At 56.3% G+C, this 18,584-nt stretch overlaps 1 protein-coding gene across 1 annotated transcript in view; it reads right to left on the reverse strand.

Annotated features, from left to right (window-relative positions):
• SH3PXD2A (SH3 and PX domains 2A) overlaps window positions 1-18,584 on the reverse strand; it is a 79,871-nt gene that overhangs the window by 3,313 nt on the left and 57,974 nt on the right. Inside the window, exons 4-8 of the mRNA XM_012661752.1 lie at window positions 14,535-14,618; window positions 9,451-9,568; window positions 4,901-5,238; window positions 3,636-3,685; window positions 1,062-1,181 (exon numbers count right to left, since the gene is read on the reverse strand). Of these exons, the coding sequence (XP_012517206.1) occupies window positions 1,062-1,181; window positions 3,636-3,685; window positions 4,901-5,238; window positions 9,451-9,568; window positions 14,535-14,618 (710 nt within the window). The remainder of the gene's footprint in view (window positions 1-1,061; window positions 1,182-3,635; window positions 3,686-4,900; window positions 5,239-9,450; window positions 9,569-14,534; window positions 14,619-18,584) is intronic.

Here is an 18,584-nt window from a genome sequence, read left to right on the forward strand (position 1 = left end):
TTCCTGTCGGAAGGGTGGGGGCTTCCAGTCATTTCCACGTAGGATAAGGAGCTTCCTCCTTAACCTGTCTGAGGTTGACAGGATGACAATTCTGCCACATCATGAGCTTGGCAGGCTTCCCCGGAAGCCTAAGCGCAGACAGAATAATTTCTCCTGGAAATTTAGTTCCAAGTTCCAGACACGTACTTTAAAACATTCAGGTTGGGGATGTCACCTTTTGATAGGCGGAGACTGCCCAATGAATCTGACAGTTTCACATGTATTAGTTGGATTTAACTCAGTTACCACACACAGCCACTCGGGAATGACTGAGTTACAGATCTTCTCTCTGTCCCCTGGAATATCTTGCTCAGTACCAGCCACAAAATCGAGTCGTACAAATGCCAGGAGACAGGCTGGGAGGGCGCACCCCAGGGTCTGTTACCCTGCTTTGCAGAGAGACACACTCAAAGTCTTGGGGGTGGGGAGAAGTGACTACGTTAAATACCAGGGGTCTTGTGGCGTGGAGGTGGCCAGAACCCGGCTGCCTGTATCTTAATCCGCCTGGCTAGACCACATTCTCCAGCAACAGCACTTCCTAACTTCGGCCCTGCAGGATCCTGGCCCCCCAGGCGGCCTGGGAGACGAAGCTCGCGGAGTGAATGCATCTGGGAGATGCTGCCTATTCTAGTCCCCTCAGTAGAGACCCCACTGACATCCTCGCATCCTAGGCTCTGAGAAGCCCTGCAGTTGAGACAATAAACGGCTGGATTTTGTTTAACCCACTGCTCCCAAGCTCATTTGACCACAGGAGCCCTTAGTTTCGCGGCACCCCGTTCCCCTCACCCCACACACTTGGAGAAACTGCTGTGAGGCCAGCACCGTGAGCGCAGGTGTGCGTCCTGGGTTCCAGTCTAGACGGGGGACTAACGAGCTTTATGCAAATACTCATCTCGTGGGGCTCGTTTCTGTGCCTCCCCTGCCTGCCCCTCAGGAACCTTACTAGCAAGACCTAACATGGGAAATGCAGTCGGTTTTGACCCCAATGAGTTACAACCCTCAGCCCCTCGCCTGAGGCTTACCTCTGCCTTCTGTCCACCCCGAAAGCTGATACCGTCAGAAATGCACGACTGGAACTCGGCAATGGTGTAGTACTCCACCTCGACAGAAGGGGGCTCTGGTGGCTTCGGCAGTTGGAACCCCTAATGCAGAGAACACAGTGAGCAAAACCCACCCAATCAGGACCATAGGAGGCTGAGGACTGGTCCCCACTCAGTCCTCAGAGGTGCGGATGGCTGTTTACGCCAGTTGGACAGTGGCTGGCCTGAGCACGTATCTACCACCCAAGTCCCGGGGTACATTCCCAAGAGACCACTCTCCTGACGAGGCTTTCCAGTACTACTCGGGATTCACTCGAGCCTCGTCTGAGCTATCAAAATGCCCGCTATGAACACCATCATGTTTACACCTCTGGAGGCCTGGTTTTCAGATGCATCAATAGCTCGCTCTCAAAATGAAAACTAAAAAGTAGAGAAATCATTCTAACGAAGCCCTTGCACACTGCCCTGTGGGAGAGGAGAGCCACCGTCCTGAAGTCTAAGGGCAAGTGGCCGCAGAGGCAGGGCAATGAGGCGTGACCGTCTCTAAGGCTGGGGTGGGAGTGAAGGGGCCTTAGGGTTGGCTGAGAAGTCTTGGGTGGGTCACGACGCCGCCAAATGGTCAGGTGAGCACTGAACAAACCTCTGATCCTGTCTCTGTGGGCGGGGCAGAGCCCACTGGCACCCAGCATCTCGGCACGACGTTCAAGGGCGTCTGGAAGCCGGCCTCATTTAACAACCGTTACTTGGGCGTCTGCTGGGCACAGACACTGGCCTAAGGCACGGGGCAGCCGCTAGCAGACGAAATGGACCCTCCTGCGTGGATTGTACATTCTCGCTTCAACCTGTCTTGTCTCAACTCCAGCTAAAATGAACTTTGTGCTTCACTATTTATGTCCTCCCTCCTACAAAGGGATTAAAACAAAACAACTGAAAGAAAAAAGAGGTGGGTGGGATGAGGGAGGGGGACGAAGCTGCAGTGCAGCAGGAAGGCCTCAAGGGACCTCACTCCAGTCCTGCAATCTACCAGCTGCGAAATGGGACTGGCACCAGCGTCACAGAGAGACTCGCGACCTATGTCCACAACTCTGGCCCAGCAGGGGCAGGGAAAGCTCCACCCAGCTCTTGAAACTGCCCGTCCTCCCAGCAGTCCTCATCCTTCCAGGCTCAGCACCGCCTAGCCCGCCAGTCTCGCCTGGGCTGCCATGGGTCAGTGTGAGCGAGGGGTGGGGGAAGCTGGTTTGGGGGACTGGGTGTGAACTAGTCAATGTCCCCTGCACCCGGCCAGGTGGGACTCCGCTGGGCTCAACTGGAAACAGCAGTCCTGCCTCAGCACTCCCTACATTTGCTAAGTGTGGAAGGAATTACCCCATTCTTGCCAAAATCAAGTCTGCCTGAAACTAATTAGCTGGGGCCAAAAGAGACGGGAGGAAACAGGAATTCACTGTTTAGCTGTGTGTGTAAAACCTGCGGGGAAAGACAGACAGAAACTCCACTGGGGACAAGGGCCAGGGCAAGGAAAGTCTCATCTCCAGGGACCCAATCTTCAAAAGTCCTCCATTTATGGAGGGCCTGCTCTTCCACGACTGACACCCCCCTCTCCAGGGCAGATGTCACTGACCACAGTAACCCTTGCTAAGCCCAGCGACTTCAGCGTCTTTCTCGACGCCATGCACCAGGTAGTACTACCAAACAGTCAAGAGTCGACACGGAAACAGACGCCTATTTGCCAGCCCTCTACAAACGTCATCTCGTTTCAGCCTTACAATAGTCCTAGGAGACGGTAGTGCTGTCCCCATGGTGCAGATAAGGAAACTGAGGTTTGTGGAGGTATGTGACTTGCCTAGCCTCTCTCTGCTCCTGAGTGTCAGACGTGAGATGCAAATCCATGCGGGGCAGACCTGAAGCCCCAGTCTTTCCCCTGCATCCTACTGCCTGCGATAACAGTTCTTTGTTCTAGGGCTCTCAGCTTGCCACCAGCATTGCTGCCACCCCAAGCCTAGCCCCTGACTGCACAGGTGCCTGCCAGAGGGTCCGGACACCAGGAAACCCCACCCACAGGAGCAGGACCTGAGCAGTGTTAACCCTCTTTAAGCTTCAGCATAAGCCAGCCCTTGCAATATACCCCCTCCCCGGAAGATGCTCGCTGGTCTGCCCTCTGCCCTCCCAGGCTCTGGCATCCAGCACACCCCTTGGGCATTCCTCAACAGGGCAAAGCTGGAAGGCTTCCAGGCTAACATGGACAGCAACCCCATTTCTAGCCGCTGGCAATGCCCTGGCTGGACACTCTTGCTGGCCAGTCTAAATGTTTATGTCTGCCAGCGTAGTGGCAGGATGGATTTATTTAGCTTTGGAGTGCAGTGCATTTCCGATTATAAACTGTCCAGCCAGACCCCCAGGACGACTGGGATCTGTGGGCTCCCTGCCCTCAGCCCCACAAAGGCCCTGGAAAACTTCTGGACCAACACACTCTGCAGCAAGACAGCCAATTAATCAGGGCTGCTACAGCGCATCCCCAGAAAAGGGACAAAAAAGGGAGAAGAAATGTAGTACACATACCAGGCTGGATTCTCTGCGCGGTGGAGGCCTTGTCCTTAGGTTTGGGGAGCCTAGAAGAGGAGATATGGCTTCAGAACCCAGTCAGATGATGGGCAACAGTGCCTCCAGCTGCCTTCCCTACGTGCGACCAACTCCTGATCCCTGGAATTTCATGCTTTTGCTCGGCATTGACGAAGGACCTGGCACTCTAGGTCAACAGGCACTATCGTTGGGCTTCCTCAAGAGGAAATGATAGGCCTTTAAGCTACCCCAGCTGTGCTTCAGGGCATCCATGACACCTCTACGATCATGTGCACATTTCAAAATGTACAGATATATGGGTATTTTTCAAGGTAAAGGGCTCATAGATTTATCAGATTTTCAAAGTCAGGAGCAGAGCCATGTCTATTTTTTGCTCACTACTAAATCCTTAGAAGTTAGCACAATGCCAGGCAAGAGGAAGTGCCCAGTAAATGTTTCCCAACTGGTTGCCTAAAAGGTTTCAGGCATGAGAACTTAACCAAATTCGGAGCTACGCTAAAAAACAGCTTTCCTCCAGATTTTAAGAATGGCTAGACACAAACAAAGCTGGGCTTCCACAACAGAGGACAGTTTAACCCTCAACCACAGGCACTGCCAGCCTGGGGACAGAGGGTGCCAGACAGCCTGGGGTCTCCTGTGAGAATGAAGGCGGTTCTTGAAGAATGCCCTCTTGAAACTGCTTGTGCAGAGCGGGAAAGCCTCTGCTTCCACCCCGGTTAGGTTTCCAGTAACTAGGGGAAGGTGTAGGGAAGGAGTGGCTAAGGCCCAGAGAGATGTTCCTTTATAGGCTGTCATTCCATAGAGCAGCCCTGCATGTAGGGCCCACATTTAACAGCCCAGGGAAATGGGATGGGAGTGTGTGTGCGTTTTCAATGAGCTACACCTCATCTATCTTGATTTATATAGCCTCTACTATAAGGAAAAGAAAATGCTTCTTGGTCTTGGAATGCATTTATCTGCAAAGTGACTGTTTCTGACTCTCCACGAAAGGAGGGAATGCTACCAGCCGACATCCTCATGTAATCTATCTTCAACAGAGCAGTTGGGAAGGACTGAGTCACCATAATCCCCTGCCTTCTCCGCTCTGTGATTAGCATGACACAGACTGACAGCAGGTCAAAGGTCTGCAGCTCAGGAAACAAATGCTGAGAGGGTCCCGCACACCCTGCTGGCTTGCCTTGCACCCCACGCCCACTGTGTAAGGAGCTTTGCAGTAAGGACCCAGAGGTCAGCGAGGCTCTTACTGATCTGGGCCCTCTGAGGGGCAATCCTGGCCACAGCTGGAGAGCCCTGGGCCAGCTTGGAGACAGTCCTCTCAGGGACACCCAGGGCGCTGCCGTTGGAAGCGTTGCAGAGGATGGGCAGGCTGATCTCCTTCTTGGCGATGGGGGCCTCATGGCCCTCGCCTTCAGCCGGGGGAGCCTCCTTGTCCCCAGACGCCTTCTTGTTCAGCAGGTTGCTGATCTCCATGATGTTCCCGATGATCTCCACGGGGCCTGCCAGGTTCTTCTTCCGGGCCGGCAGGTCATCCTTGGCCTTCTTCAGGTAGGATGCTGGGGCCCAGCCCTCTTTGCCGAGGTATCTGTGGGAGGAGCAGGCATGCCGTCACTAGAGCACTGACGCCTGGCCTCACACCCCACTCCTAGGCCCTCGTCTCCTGGCCTCGCCCAGCGGAGCCTTCTCTGCCATGTTCTGCAAGAGACTTGGCAATCCCACGACTCTAAGAGAACTGGAACTGAGGGTGTGTGCAAAAGACACCCAGGACACCATTTCTTCCCCTCTAACTCCTTTTGCTTTGCCTGGTCGCTCCTGGTGTGGGCTCTCGCTCTGCACAGCCAGGCAAACGTGGGGCCTTGAGATGAGATTTCTCAGATTCTGGGTAGCCCACAAGGTAGACTTCACAACGGCCTGCTACCTCACAACCAGTTGAGGATAATTCTGGAAATGAGAAATGTGGTATGTGGTATATGCAGTTAAATCCTCTGTAGGAAAGGAAGTACTATTAGAGTGGGAAGAGATGCCACAGGTGTGAGTCAGGCAACCTCAGTTCTAGTTCATGGTACCTCGGACAAGTCCCTTCCCTGGAGCTCAATTTTTTCTCTTCTGCAAGACGCAGGGGCAGAGTAGCTGCTAAAATGTATCCAGGACAGACACACTGATGTCCTTAAAGAAGGCTGACTGGATGGGGAGGGGGTGGTTACTGCAGGGACAGCAGGCAGACCAGGCGCATGAAGTACGTCTACAAACAGGCTAAAGGGAACATTTCAGGTTAGTGGAGCAAAGATGCATCATTCACTAAGTGATTTGGGGACAACCAATTGCCCAGTGAGTGAGACCCTGGCCTCACACCATACAGCAAAATAAAAAAATAAAAGATTTACATAATTTGGGGGGTTGGGCAAGTCTTTCTAAGTGGGGCTCCAAAAGCAAAAACCATAAATGAAAAGACTAAAGCATGTGAGTGGATGAAATTAAAACCATTGGTATGGCAAAACAAAACCCAAACAAAACAAGACCAACAGCCCATAAACAAAAGCAAAAAGCAAATGACAGGGCTGACTTAATTTCTGGTGATTCAATGGCTTCTTAAAACAAGCTTTTCCTTTTCTCCCCCATGGTGTTGAGCTTTCACCCAAACCCGGTGGGAGCTCACTTCCTGGTCCAGTAGTCGTTGGCCAATGCCCCCAGTCTAGGTTGCAGTGTCCCCATCTGCTCCCTGGGACACATCTGGCGCTTTGGAATGGCTCCTCCGTGCCAGATGTCTGAAAACACCCCCGTCTCACTGATCTGACCTTGTTCTTGGGCGCTCATTAGGTGGGAGAGAAGGCATGGGAAACCTGAAGTTCCTATCGATGTGTCGGAGCTTTGCTAGAAAGCTCAGGTAGGAGGTGGCTTTTTACGTTCATGTCACAGGAACGTGCAGGCAGGTTGCCCCAAGCTCACCTGTCTGGGTCTTGGAAGGAGGACATGCGTGAACAAATGGATGGAAGTCAGGGCCCATTGTGGCTTCCTGCTGTAACGCGTGCAAACAGAAGCACAGGATTTCCAGGTGCATTGGAGCAACTAGTAAAAATGCCTCATCCTTGGCCGAGTGCGGTGGCTCACGCCTGTAATCCTAGCTCTCTGGGAGGCCGAGGCAGGCGGATTGTTTGAGCTCAGGAGTTCGAGACCAGCCTGAGCAAGAGCGAGACCCCGCCTCTACTAAAATTAGAAAGAAATTAATCGGACAACTAAAAATATATAGAAAAAAAATTAGCCGGGCATGGTGGCGCATGCCTGTAGTCCCAGCTACTCAGGAGGCTGAGGCAGAAGGATCACTTGAGCCCAGGAGTTTGAGGTTGCTGTGAGCTAGGCTGACGCCACAGCACTCACTCTAGCCAGGGCAACAGAGTGAGACTCTGTCTCAAAAAAAAAAAAAAAAAAAAAGCCTCATCTTCATGTGAGCCAACAGCCAAAGCTCAGAAAAGAGAAGTGAGTAGCAGGGGGTCACACAGCTCGCTGTTGGCAGCATCTGGCCCAGAGCCTGGTGTTCTCGCATCTCGGAAAAAGGATGATGATGATGAACCCACTGGCCCTTGCCGATGTTTTTCTACGTGAACACTGTAGAGACTGGGGAGCGGCTGCTCCTGGAGGTGACAGGCCTGCTTACAGCCCTGAGTGCTCCCAGTTCAAAGCCTTTTGTGTTCCTGCAGTGTTACATGGATAAAATTAGATTCCAGGCAGAGAAATGCAAGGGAATCAGGAGTGGCTGTGTGTGTCTGGGTCCAACTCTGCTCACATCTGCTTTCCAGCTCGGGAGTGTGGAATGACTCCAGAGGGAAGCAAAGTGGAAGGGGAGGGATGGAGAGAGCTCGAGGGTGTGTGTGCGTGTGTGTGTGTGCCTGCTCGTGCATGCGTGTGCATGTGTATATGTATCTGCAGGGGTGGAGGGAGGAGAATAAAGACAGGAAATGAAGATCAACACAGAGCTTGGAATGTTGGGAAATGGAGATTTAAGGGGATATCTGGCAGCCCTCTTAAGGTGGGGCAGGGTTTACTTAGGGCAGGCTCCCACCAGCAACAGGACAAGGCCATGGAGATGTGAGTGGAGTGGAAGTAGCTCAGAGTGACATGTTGATAATCTTAGAAAACTAAAAAAATAAAATAAGACAAAGAAGCCTTGTAGATAACTTTCAGGCAAGTGAATTAGGCTACTAGCCTGCCAGAATGTTCACTGGCCTTTCCACGTCAGATTGGTGGTTGGGGGATTTTTGGGTTGGCTCTAGTTTCCGTTGCTTAGAAAACATAGGCCAGGTGAGGTGGCTCACGCCTGTAATCTAGCACTCTGGGAGGCCGAGGCGGGAGGATTGCTTGAACTCAGGAGTTCGAGACAAGCCTGAGCAAGAGCGAGACCCCATCTCTACTATAAATAGAAAGAAATTAGCTGGACAACTAAAAATAGAAAAAATTAGCCGGGCACGGTGGCCCGTGCCTGTAGTCCCAGCTACCTGGGAGGCTGAGGCAGAGGATCACTTGAGCCCAGGAGTTTGAGGTTGCTGTGAGCTAGGCTGATGCCACGGCACTCTAGCCTAGGCAAGAGAGTGAGACTCTGTCTCAAAAATAAATAAATAAATAAATAAAATAAAATAAAAATAAAAAATAGAAAACAAAAGTCTAGGGCAGTGGCTTTGGATAACACATGTCCAGGTACATAGCCCCATCCCACGCAACAGCACAGAAAAGGACGTCTCAGCTCCACTGGGCTATGTATCAGGCCTGGGGCTGGAGTGGAGCTATGTCCCATCAGGTCACACTAAGGTTCAACCTCCATGTATCCAGTGACCTTCGTCCTGTCCCTCAGCACATAACACCGTCACATTCTGCCATGCTCTGAGCAACTGTGCCACGAGTGCGTGCATCACCTCAGTCACGGGGGCCCCACGGCACGATTCTGTCCCGTCTATGGGAGACTGTTCAGAACACACACCCTGCTTACCGGGGGCTGGGTCTCCTAGGTGTGGTGGCTGAGGCCGTGGTCTCCTGAGCCCACAGATACGGGACTCTGTCAGCTGTGCAAAGCCACCACAGCCGAGCCAGCTCCAAAGGCACAAGAAGCATTTCCTGAAGGGCTGGTCTTGGCCAATTAATCGTGAGTGAAGCCTACAGGGTTTAGTTTGCTTCCAGGGGGTCAGAAAATCTCCCACTCCCCTGCCCACACCCCCAAATGGGTTTTCCAGCTGGGCAGTGTGATTAGGCCCTGGGAGAGGAAGGGGCAGGAGGAGGAGGAGGCCCCTGATGGTCTGAGCTGCAGCCAGCCCTGCAGAGTGGACGGATGCCCCCATCCACCAGGGACATGCTGTCAGAAGCCCGCCTCGGGGCTGAACGCTGAGCCTGGGCAGCAGAGGCTGCCTGCTGGGACCCCGGCGAGGCCTGTGGGCGCCAGCGCTCCAGGCAGCCCTCGCTGTGGAGCAGGCCAGGGAGCCAAGGCCGGACGCAGAAAACCAAATTCAGATGTGCTGAGCTCTCTTGGCAGATGCGTGGGAAGGGATTGCACCACAGTCTGCAAGCAGAGCCGGGGCCTCTGTGCCCCGCTGGCCGTGGCTCCAGCTCTGCTTTACATGTCCTGGGAGAGAATCTGCGAGATGAACACTCTGGCTGAGCAGTGCAGCTGCGCAGAGTCGGAGCAGCCAGCCCTGTGCGCTGGGTGCACAGCTGCTGTCAGTGTCTACCTGCCATCAGGTGGTCACAGCCACTCTGCACTCTGCCCAGGGCCCAGGTGGGGCAGAGGCATCTCCTCTTCCGCCAGGTCTCCTACCTGATGTACCACCAGCCCTCCAAGTTCTTCCGGATCACCTCCACGGTGACACCCTTCTCAAAGTCAATCTCGTCCTTGCTCTGGCTGGTGTATGGCTGCACAGTGACATACTTCTCCTCTGTGGGTGGGTGGACAGAAGAAAGCAGGATTATTTGGGGTCTGGGTGGAAGTCCTGCTTCCTGCCCCCTCCTCTGGCTCAGCTGCCTGCCAAGGAGCATGGGGTCAGCATGGCTTCTCCAGGGTAGGAAAGGACCAGGCCTTGGGGGTGGCAGTGGGGAGGTCATGGGGGCAGGGTCACTGCTGCCCCAAGTGTGTGCCATACCCAGCCAGGACCCCAGGTTGCCTGGCAACACCCCAGGCAGCAGAGAGTCAGCTCTCCCAGCTGAGAACAGCATCTGGGCTGCTGGGACCTGCAGTCCAAAGGCCCCAGGAGCTCGCTGGGTTGAGGGCAGGAGGAGGAACCCACTCCTCGGGAGGGGCCAGAGTTGGGAAGTCTAAGAGCTGGGTGTCCCCTGGACGCCTTGAGACCCCATGGCATACCCCTCCTCGGAAGGTGCGATGCTTCCATCTGGGTCCCGGACGTGCTCTCCCAGCCCTGCCCCCACCTCAACCTCTTACATTCTTCTGTCTGACTTTCAGAAGCTCTAGGGGCACCCCCTTGGTGAAACCTTCCCTGGGCTCCCGGCCCACCGTTAACATCTGATCATGTAATTTCCCCAAAACATTCCACAGAACAGTTTGGGGAGTGGATCTAAGTGCTTTGTTAAGGGTCCTGTGGCCAAATGAGTGGAAACGCTAAATGTGACACAATCTGGCAGGACCTCGTGGGCCCTTAGTTGGGCCCGCGTGCCCATGCACCTTCCAGAGGACGGGGTGCTGACCCGATCGTGCAGCTGCTGCGCAGCCCCTCTTGGGCACTGCCTGCTCTGTTCTCATGGATGTGACTTCAAGGTCTTGTTCAAGGTTTTCCTAAGGCACTGGGAAAGAGGCACCTTGCGGAATCTCAGGAAGAGCTTGGAAGGGCAGGTGTGGGGAGGCTGGGGCCCCACAGCATCTTCCTGGTTTCTTCCAGCCTTCCTCCCGGCAGGAGGCCCTGGCGCCTGTGACTTGGGTTCTCGATCAGGCTTCCAGGGAGGTGTTTCTTCCGTATTTGCTGTGCCTGTCCCAGGAAGCCCCTGACAGGTAGACCCAGGGCTGGGTACTCCCTGGCTCTGCCCACAGCTGGCTAGCCAGAGACCCCTGCCTCCTGGTAAGGCCCTCCCTGGAGGACAGCTCAGGGTGGAACACACTCCCCCTTCGCCCTCTGGGAGAACGAGGAGCAGAGACAGGGGGAAGAACTGGCAATCTGGCATGCCCTTTGGGAGGGTCACCTGAACCTATGCCGGCCCAGGTGCTCCACAGAGACGGAGACGGGGCCTGGCAGACAGTAGGAGTAAGAGACTGTTGACTGCATCGTGAAGAAGGCAGGGCTGAGCAAGGGTATTGAGTGGGAAGCTTTCTGTGAGGGCAAAACAGCAGGGTGCTGGCGCAGAGCGCTGGCCTGCGGCTTCTGAGACCCTGTCCCCTGGTTCCCCGCTGTGCAAACTACTCCCTGGGCCCTTCAGCGGGACACTGCCAGGCAGCCTGTCTGAGCCCCTGGCAGTGATGGGGGAGGTCAGATGCCGCAGGAGGGCCATCTGTTCACTCTCCCCTGGGCCATCATGGCTCTGTCCACGGCCCTGTGCCGAGATAGCAGCTCCCTTTGGGGTGGATGCGGCTGCCCTGCTGGGCCCTGAGGACAGAACTGATGGGATACCGGCCCAATGTGAAAGCCTCCCCGAAAGCAAAAGGTGGGTGACGGCCCGTGGGAGCCTGCACAGTTCTTCAGCGTGCTTCTCCGCCGTAGACCTTCAGCACCGACTTGGGGAGGGCCCCACTCCTAGAGGCTTTCGGATTCCAACCCAGCCATGCTGCGGATCGCTGCCAAGGCTGCCTGAGAACCCGGCCACGCCAGATTCTGACTCGGGCCTTTGAGAAGTTCAGGACTCCACAGTCCAACCTCTGCTCTCCTGCCTGCTCCTGGTCCTGCTCCATTTTCCAGTGGGGCACGGTAAATCTTGGCCCAGGCAGCGGCCAGAGGGGCGGCGCCAGGCCGCGGGAATCCAGGGTTCTGAGGCTAGGGTGAGGCGAGGCTTGGGCTCCACATTTTGCCTTTGTTCACTGGGCTATTTTTAAAAGTCTGTGGTTCAAGCAGGAAGCCATCATTAAAGTTTTCCTAGGCAAGGGTGCATTTGCAGAGAAAAATGACAGCCCTTCTCGTGGGAAGATCAGAGGAGCCCTGCCCTGCCTCTGGTAGAGAACAGGGCCTAGAGACCATCCCGTGTGGGTTCGGCCTCCTCAAGCTGCCAGGCCCCAGCCTCCGCAGCCTCCCAGGGTACATGTGGACAGAGTTCCTCCGGCATGTTCTGCAAGCTCCTGTTTGCTCCTGACCTCTTGGGTCATGGGGGCAGAACCAAGGATGTCAGTTCTGGCCAGTAAAGTTGAGCTGTTCCTGCAAAAGGCCCTGTTCTTGGCGTCCTCTGGGCTGTGGCACAGGCGTCCCGGAGATCATGTGCTCCTGGTAAGGGCACTGGCTGGCTGGGAGACACGGCCTGCCCCAGCCACCGCACAGCTTCCAGAGGATGAGAGTTCAGAGCCCTGGTCCCTGGCAGGGCTGGGCAGTCAGACTGACTCTTCCCATGTCCTGGGTTTTCTGCCCCAGTCGGCTCAGATGACAGCAGTGTGGACCGCCTCCCATGTGGACACATGCCACATGCGTTTCAGGCCTCCCAACTCACAGGTGTCTCAAGGGAGAAGCAGAGATAGATCTTCCACTCAACAGGGCCACAAACCCCATCTGGGGGCTCGAATGAGAGAATGCCCAGGCGTGTGTGTGTGTGGGGGTGTGTGTGTGTGTGTGTGTGTGTGTGTGTGTGTGGGTGGGTGGTTGTGGGGACAGAAATGGCCTCAGCGGGTGGCTGAGTCATCCAGGTTGGTCAGGGTCTCTGAAAGAGATGTCCCTTAGGAAATGGAGTTGAGGGGAGGGAGGCTGTGAGCTCTGGTGGACTCCTCAGGTCCCTGGGAAGCACTAGGGCCGTGGGCACTGACCATCCCACCAAGCAACGGTGGCAACTGCCCTGGTGAGGGCTGGCCAGGCCGCTGGCTGAGTGGGTTGGGGGTGGACAGGCCTGTTTTGGTTTGGGAGGCAGGGGCTGGGTGTCCTGCAATTTCCAAACCACAGCAGCCTGCATTCCCAACACTTTCCCCTCTGTCAGCAGTCTCCCTGGCTCCACTCCCGTCCCCGCGACTCACCCAGCGCCACTCAGAGAAGCCTTTTGGTTCCAAGGGAGGGAACGGGAGTGGAGACCACGGGGACGCACAGAGAGAGAGAGAGAGAGAGAGAGAGAGAGAGAGAGAGAGAGAGAGAGAAATTGCGGGCTTGTATTTGCTTACATGTGGGTGACTGCAGAATTATGCATTTAGCCGGGTATTTGTGTCTACATGCCTCATCATACAGTGTATACACATGTGACTACATTACCTGTGTTCACGGTACCGGGGTGATGCATGATGCTCGTTGTGTACCTGTGGATGCTGCTGCACAAGCATGTATGATGTGACCACGAGCAGTTTGCTGTGTGTGTGATGCATGTGTGACTGTGTGAACAGCACACGCGTGGCACAGTGGACGTGTGGCATTATATACACGCATCTGTGAGTGGCTGTGTGCGCAGGACTGTGGCTGTGCAGCTGAGGGGGCTGGATGTGACAGGGAACTGTATCCCGTGGCCACCAGGGCTGTATGTGGGTGGTAGCACTTCGCCAGCTGCATGTGTCTGTGTGGTTGTGGAGACAGGTTTGTGTTTGGGGCTCAGAGCATGAGAGCGTTTGGAGCAGGCCAAACCTTCGTCCCTGTTTCCGGGCCTGCATCCTGCTCTCCTTGGCTGCCAAGGCCCGGGCTGCGTCCCAGCCAGCCTCGCAGTGGTGCTGTCCCACCCCTCCTGGCTTTGGGGTGGCCTTTGGTCTACCTTCAACCTGTTGCTGCTGTTTCTACAACTCAGCCCCCTGCCCCATGTCAGCCCCCAGGGTCCAGCCCAGGCTCCACCCTCAGGACAAGCTGGGTTCCTCACGGCCAGCGCTGTGCCTGGTGCCGAGCCAGCCGTAGGCTGTGGCCACCCAAGAGTCCAGGCTTTCTGCTGTCCCAGGCCTGGGGCAGACACCAAAACATGTTCTGTCATTTAGAAACAAGCTGTGTGTGTTGGGGGTGAGGGGCAGGATAGTGCTAGTCACAGGTGTTCCTGTGCTCCAGAAAGGTCAGTGTTTATTACACTCCCTGCTCAGGGATGGAGAGCACCTTTCCAGCTGTGTCATCTCTGCGAGGAGCACACATCCCTGCTCCCCGAAGGGCAGGAGAAACTGGCTGCCTGCCGGCCCTGGGCCTCCCTGGAAGCCTCCTCACCAGGCGCCTCCTGAATCCCGCAGTTAGTGCTCCTGGCTGGAGCAGAGCTTGCTGGGCCATGCCCTGGTGCCAGGCTAGGTCTGCCCGTTGTTCCCTTTCTAGTTTCTGTGAAGCAGGAGGGCTGTGGGCTGGTTCTTCTTTCTACTCTGTTCCCAAGCAACTCACAGAACAGCTTTGGCCAAGGGAGCCCTTTCTCAGAGGAAGGAGGCAGTGAAGGAGGGGGCGTGGGAAGGCCCACGTGGCCATTTAGACTCCTATAGCACCTTTACTCTCCAGCTTCCAGGGCAAATGTGGCCGTCCTTGGACACCCAGAGACCCCCTCTTGTCCCCCTCCTCAAGCCCCTCTTCCTTTTCAGAGGACCCATAATCACATCCCATGACCTCCCCATGCCCAGGACCAATGACAAAAACCAGAGCCACCATCAGTGCCACCCCGACTCCCGAGCAGCCCCCTGCAAGCTGCAGTAGGTGAGAGAAAAGTCTGGCCCGGGGACCTGGGTGAGTGAGGAAGCCCCGGGGGCAGCGAGCAGCGCCCAGGAAGAGGAAAGGTGTTAGTGAGAGACAGGCGTAAGCTGTGAGGGGAGGAGAAGCCAGCTCCCACGGTCACCTCGGCTGTGCTGCCTGTTGACCATCCCGCCCAGGGTCCACCGGCGATCCAGGCGCCGCAGATGGGCCTTGCGTCTCTTGGACACTGGCGTGGGAGATGGTGATGGAGCACGCGGCCGACAGCAACCGGCAGAGAGAATGGAGATGAGGATGAGATGGGGGTGGGATGGGGGAGGGGATGGAGGGGGGCCACGCTCCCAGGTCACCATCACCTGGACTGAGCTGAAGGGCACAGCCCTGCTGGACGGAAGCAGAGATGACAGGTGACATCGTTGACACATGGGGAAAAACTGAACCAAAGCTAAACCCCTCAGCTTATGCCCTGAGCCTTGGCGTGGGCTAAAGCGTTTAGAATCCCAGCACCTTAGAAATGAAAATGGTCCCTAACTCCAGCCCAGTGGGGGGCAGCCCCACAGCTGCAGCCCCCAGGGACGGAGAGGTCACTGGTTCCCAATTGCCGGATGGTGCTGATTCCCAGGAGGGTTTGGGGGCCCACAACAACTCGCTCACTGAGCACTGACTGTGAACTTGCCCCCTGGGGCCGGGCACCACGTGTGGAAGGGGAAGCACCCACGAGACTCTCGTGTCCCCTCTTTGCGGGGCTAACAGCTCCCACCACTCTGGGCTGTTTGTGTTTTCACTTTCTCACTCGTCCCCACTAGATGAGTCTGTCGAGGGCGAGGACTTTGCCTTGTGTCTCTGCATCCCCCGGACCTAGCACAGTGCCTGGACCACGGCTGGCGCCCAGGAAACGCTTGCTGAATGAAATGCACAGTGGAAGGAAGCCACAGGCCCGGCTCCGCTCCTTCTCTCACATCACCACTGGGATTTCTGATGATGGGGGCCCTGCCTCCCCCATGGCTCACTGCTCCAGACCCCTTTGGCCTGGACCACGCTCTCTGGGTGGCATCCTGCACTGGTCCCCCGGGTGCTACGGCCTAGCTCTGAGCCTCCATGCACCCCTCTGCTCAGGCCCCGACTCCAGATGCCCCTGCCTTCCTATGGGACCCCCAGGTGGAAGGGACACTGGACCAGGGATCCAGGATGCTGGCTGGCCCCACCTCCTGGCACTGCAGAAGGAGGGTGCGAGGCCGCCCAGGTCTGGGGGTGGGGAGGGGGTGGGAGAGAGGCTGGTGGTTGGAGTGAAAGTAAAGCTGTCCAGACACACCTGGGCCAAACCCCACCGAGGCCGTCTGGAAAGCGTCTGCATTCCTGGAAGGAGAGTGGCCCATCAGATCTGCCTTTTACAAGGCCAGGACCTGGACAAAAGGCTAGAAGGTGCCGATTCCAGCCCAGGACCCGCTGCCAGCAGCCTGGGTCACCCTGGGAGGCCTGCCATCCCTAAGCCTCTTGCCTCATCTGTCTCAGGGCGACACCACCTGCCCTGGCATGAGCCAAGACAAGGGGTGGAAAGGGCTCTGGGGAATGCCAATCAGGTCCCGAGCTGGGCCTCCTGGGTGGGGTGGGGGGCGGGGCTTCTCTGTGGAGAGGGAGGGGCTCTAGCTACTGCCCAGACCAGGGGCTGTGTTCATGACAAGTGACACGTACTCACTGTGTGCCAGGCCCAGTTTAAACCATCACAAAGACCTAGAGCGTCACAAAGGTCCTGTGTGGTCAGCACTGGCCCATCTCACAGGTGGGGAAACAGAGGCACAGACATTAAGGAGCCTTCTGGTCCTTACGTTTCGGGGCACTGTGTGAAGCCAGGCAGTCTGGGTCTGGAGCCCAGACTCTTACCTGTGGACCCTCCCCAACTCTGGTCACCACAGCCTGCCAACAGCAGGGAAGGCGGGACAGAGTAGGGAGGGGAGAGTCTGGGTGCTGGGGAACCCGCTCACGGGCGGGCAGGCCTGCCCTTGATGTAGCAGCACCGGAGGCCGACCAGTGGGCTGTTCCCATGCGTCCCAACACAAGCCCACCAGGGAGGAATGCAGCTCATCGTCAGCAGAGACCCGGGTTCTAGTCTTGGCTCTGCCACAAACTAACCTGAGGGCTCAGTAGAGGGGACACAAGTCTCCCAGCCTCCGTTTCCTCACCTCTGACAGGTGATGGATCTAAAGCACTTTGAGAATGTCGGGCTTGGACCCTCAGCACTGTCAGTGGGCAAGAGGGTCTCAGCCCTCCCACTCCTGCCAACATTGCTGATCTCTCCACAGCACACCTGGCTTCAAGAGAAACACAGACATACACAGTGTCTGATGATAAGAATAAACCAGAATATTAGCCAGGCATCGTGGCACGCGCCTGTAGTCCCAGCTACTCTGGAGGCTGAGGCAGGGGAATAACTTGAGCCCAGAAGTTGGAGGTTGCTGTGGGCTACAATGATGCCACTATACTCTACCCAGGGTGACAGAGTGAGACCCTGGCTCGAAAACAAACAAAAAACCAAAAAAACCCCAACAACAATAACAACAAAACCCAGAATAGCCGACTGTCTCTTTTCTTTCCAAAGTGATGAAATGTGAGCTGTTAGGGGAGCTCTGATAGGACGAAGGCTCCCAACTTCTGTCCACACAGCTCAGGGGACTTAACAAAGGGAGAGCCCCAGGGCTGAACCAGAGATGGGCAAAGAGGGAGCCAGGGTGAGTGACTCTCTTGACCGCGTGGCTGCAGGTGCAGAGAGACAGGTGGACACACCACAGTAGCTGGGGTCGTAGGTCCAGGGGACCCAGCCACGAGCCCTTTGGTAGATCTGGGTAGGAAATACCCAAGATGTGATGGTGGAACCCATAGCTGTCCAAAAGTTGCCAGGGGTACTGGCACACGGGCCCTACCAGAGGCATGCAGAGGACCCTCAGGAGGGTCACCTGGGGTGCATGTGTGTACACACACACACACACACACACACACACACACACACCTCTGAGTGCAGAACCTGAGGCCTCTGCCTTGCCTCGTTCATACTTCACCAAGGTCAACATCTGCCACAACCTGCTACCACTTGTTCTGTGCAAAGCTCCTGCTCTCTGTTCCAACCAGGCTGGCATTCGTGCTCTATGTCTCTCAGGCTCTTTCCTGTCCTGGGCTTCTGCCCACTCAGTGCCCAGGTCCTCCACAATCTACCCACCATCTCTGCTCTGACCTTCCTGGTGCAGCCTTTTCAGCTGGGGGCTCAGATTCCCCCCTGCCCCAACTCCCTTGGAGTTGAGCCAAGAGCTGTCTTCACTGCTTACACATGTCATGGAGGGGCATGTGGCACAGTGGTGAGGACCACAGGACAATGGAGGCTGACCAGGGCCCAAACCTTCCAAGGACAAGCACATAACTAAACATCTCGAAGCCTCAGTTCCCACAGCTGTTAAAACAGGGACAGCAACGGTGTCCTCCCAGGGCACGGCATTTAGAGGACCTAGCCCAGCACCTGGCACTGTGTGAGCTAGTGCTGTTTTGTGAGGCCCTGGGATGCCCTACAGAACATGGAGCTGCAGCAAACTAGACCAGATCCAGCTCAGGGCCATGACTCGCCACTGCTGCAGAGGTGCAGTGGAGCCCGAGAGGAGCTGGGGTGCAGGCTCAGCCCCGCCTGGACACGCAAGCCCTTCCCGATGGGCCTGTCCCTGGAAACGCACAGGGGCCGAAATGAAGCACTGACACAGGAGGAAAGGTGGGGCCCCAGCCGCCCACCGAGAGTAACCTGCATTGAGGGGAAGGATGAATAAGGAGCTGGCGGGCTGCTTATTTTGGCCTGGCAGCAGGGAGGTGGGCGGGGGAAGCAGGCCTGGAGGTGGCCTAAGCCCCGGGTGGCAGGCCTTGATTCCTCTGGCTCTCAGACACATCTATCTGGACCGTCCCACCGACCGTTAGGGAAAGAATTCCTGCTGCCAGGCCACGGGAGGTTTGGAAGTCATCAGCGGCAGGTGGCCAGGGACTGACCTGGGTGTGGCTCAGATTTACTGGGTGTAGGAGGCCTCCTCTGGGGATGCTGAGTCCACAGGCAGGCTGCCCAGGCCGGTGCTGGCCCAGGGGACATGGGCAGGGGCAGGCTCTTTGGAATGCAAGGACAGAGACCCTGCAAATCCTCACTGAGCCAGAGCTAATCAGAGCAGCTGTG

Source organism: Propithecus coquereli, unplaced genomic scaffold, assembly GCF_000956105.1.
Source record: "Propithecus coquereli isolate 6110/MARCELLA unplaced genomic scaffold, Pcoq_1.0 Scaffold73, whole genome shotgun sequence".
NCBI lineage: Eukaryota > Metazoa > Chordata > Mammalia > Primates > Indriidae > Propithecus > Propithecus coquereli.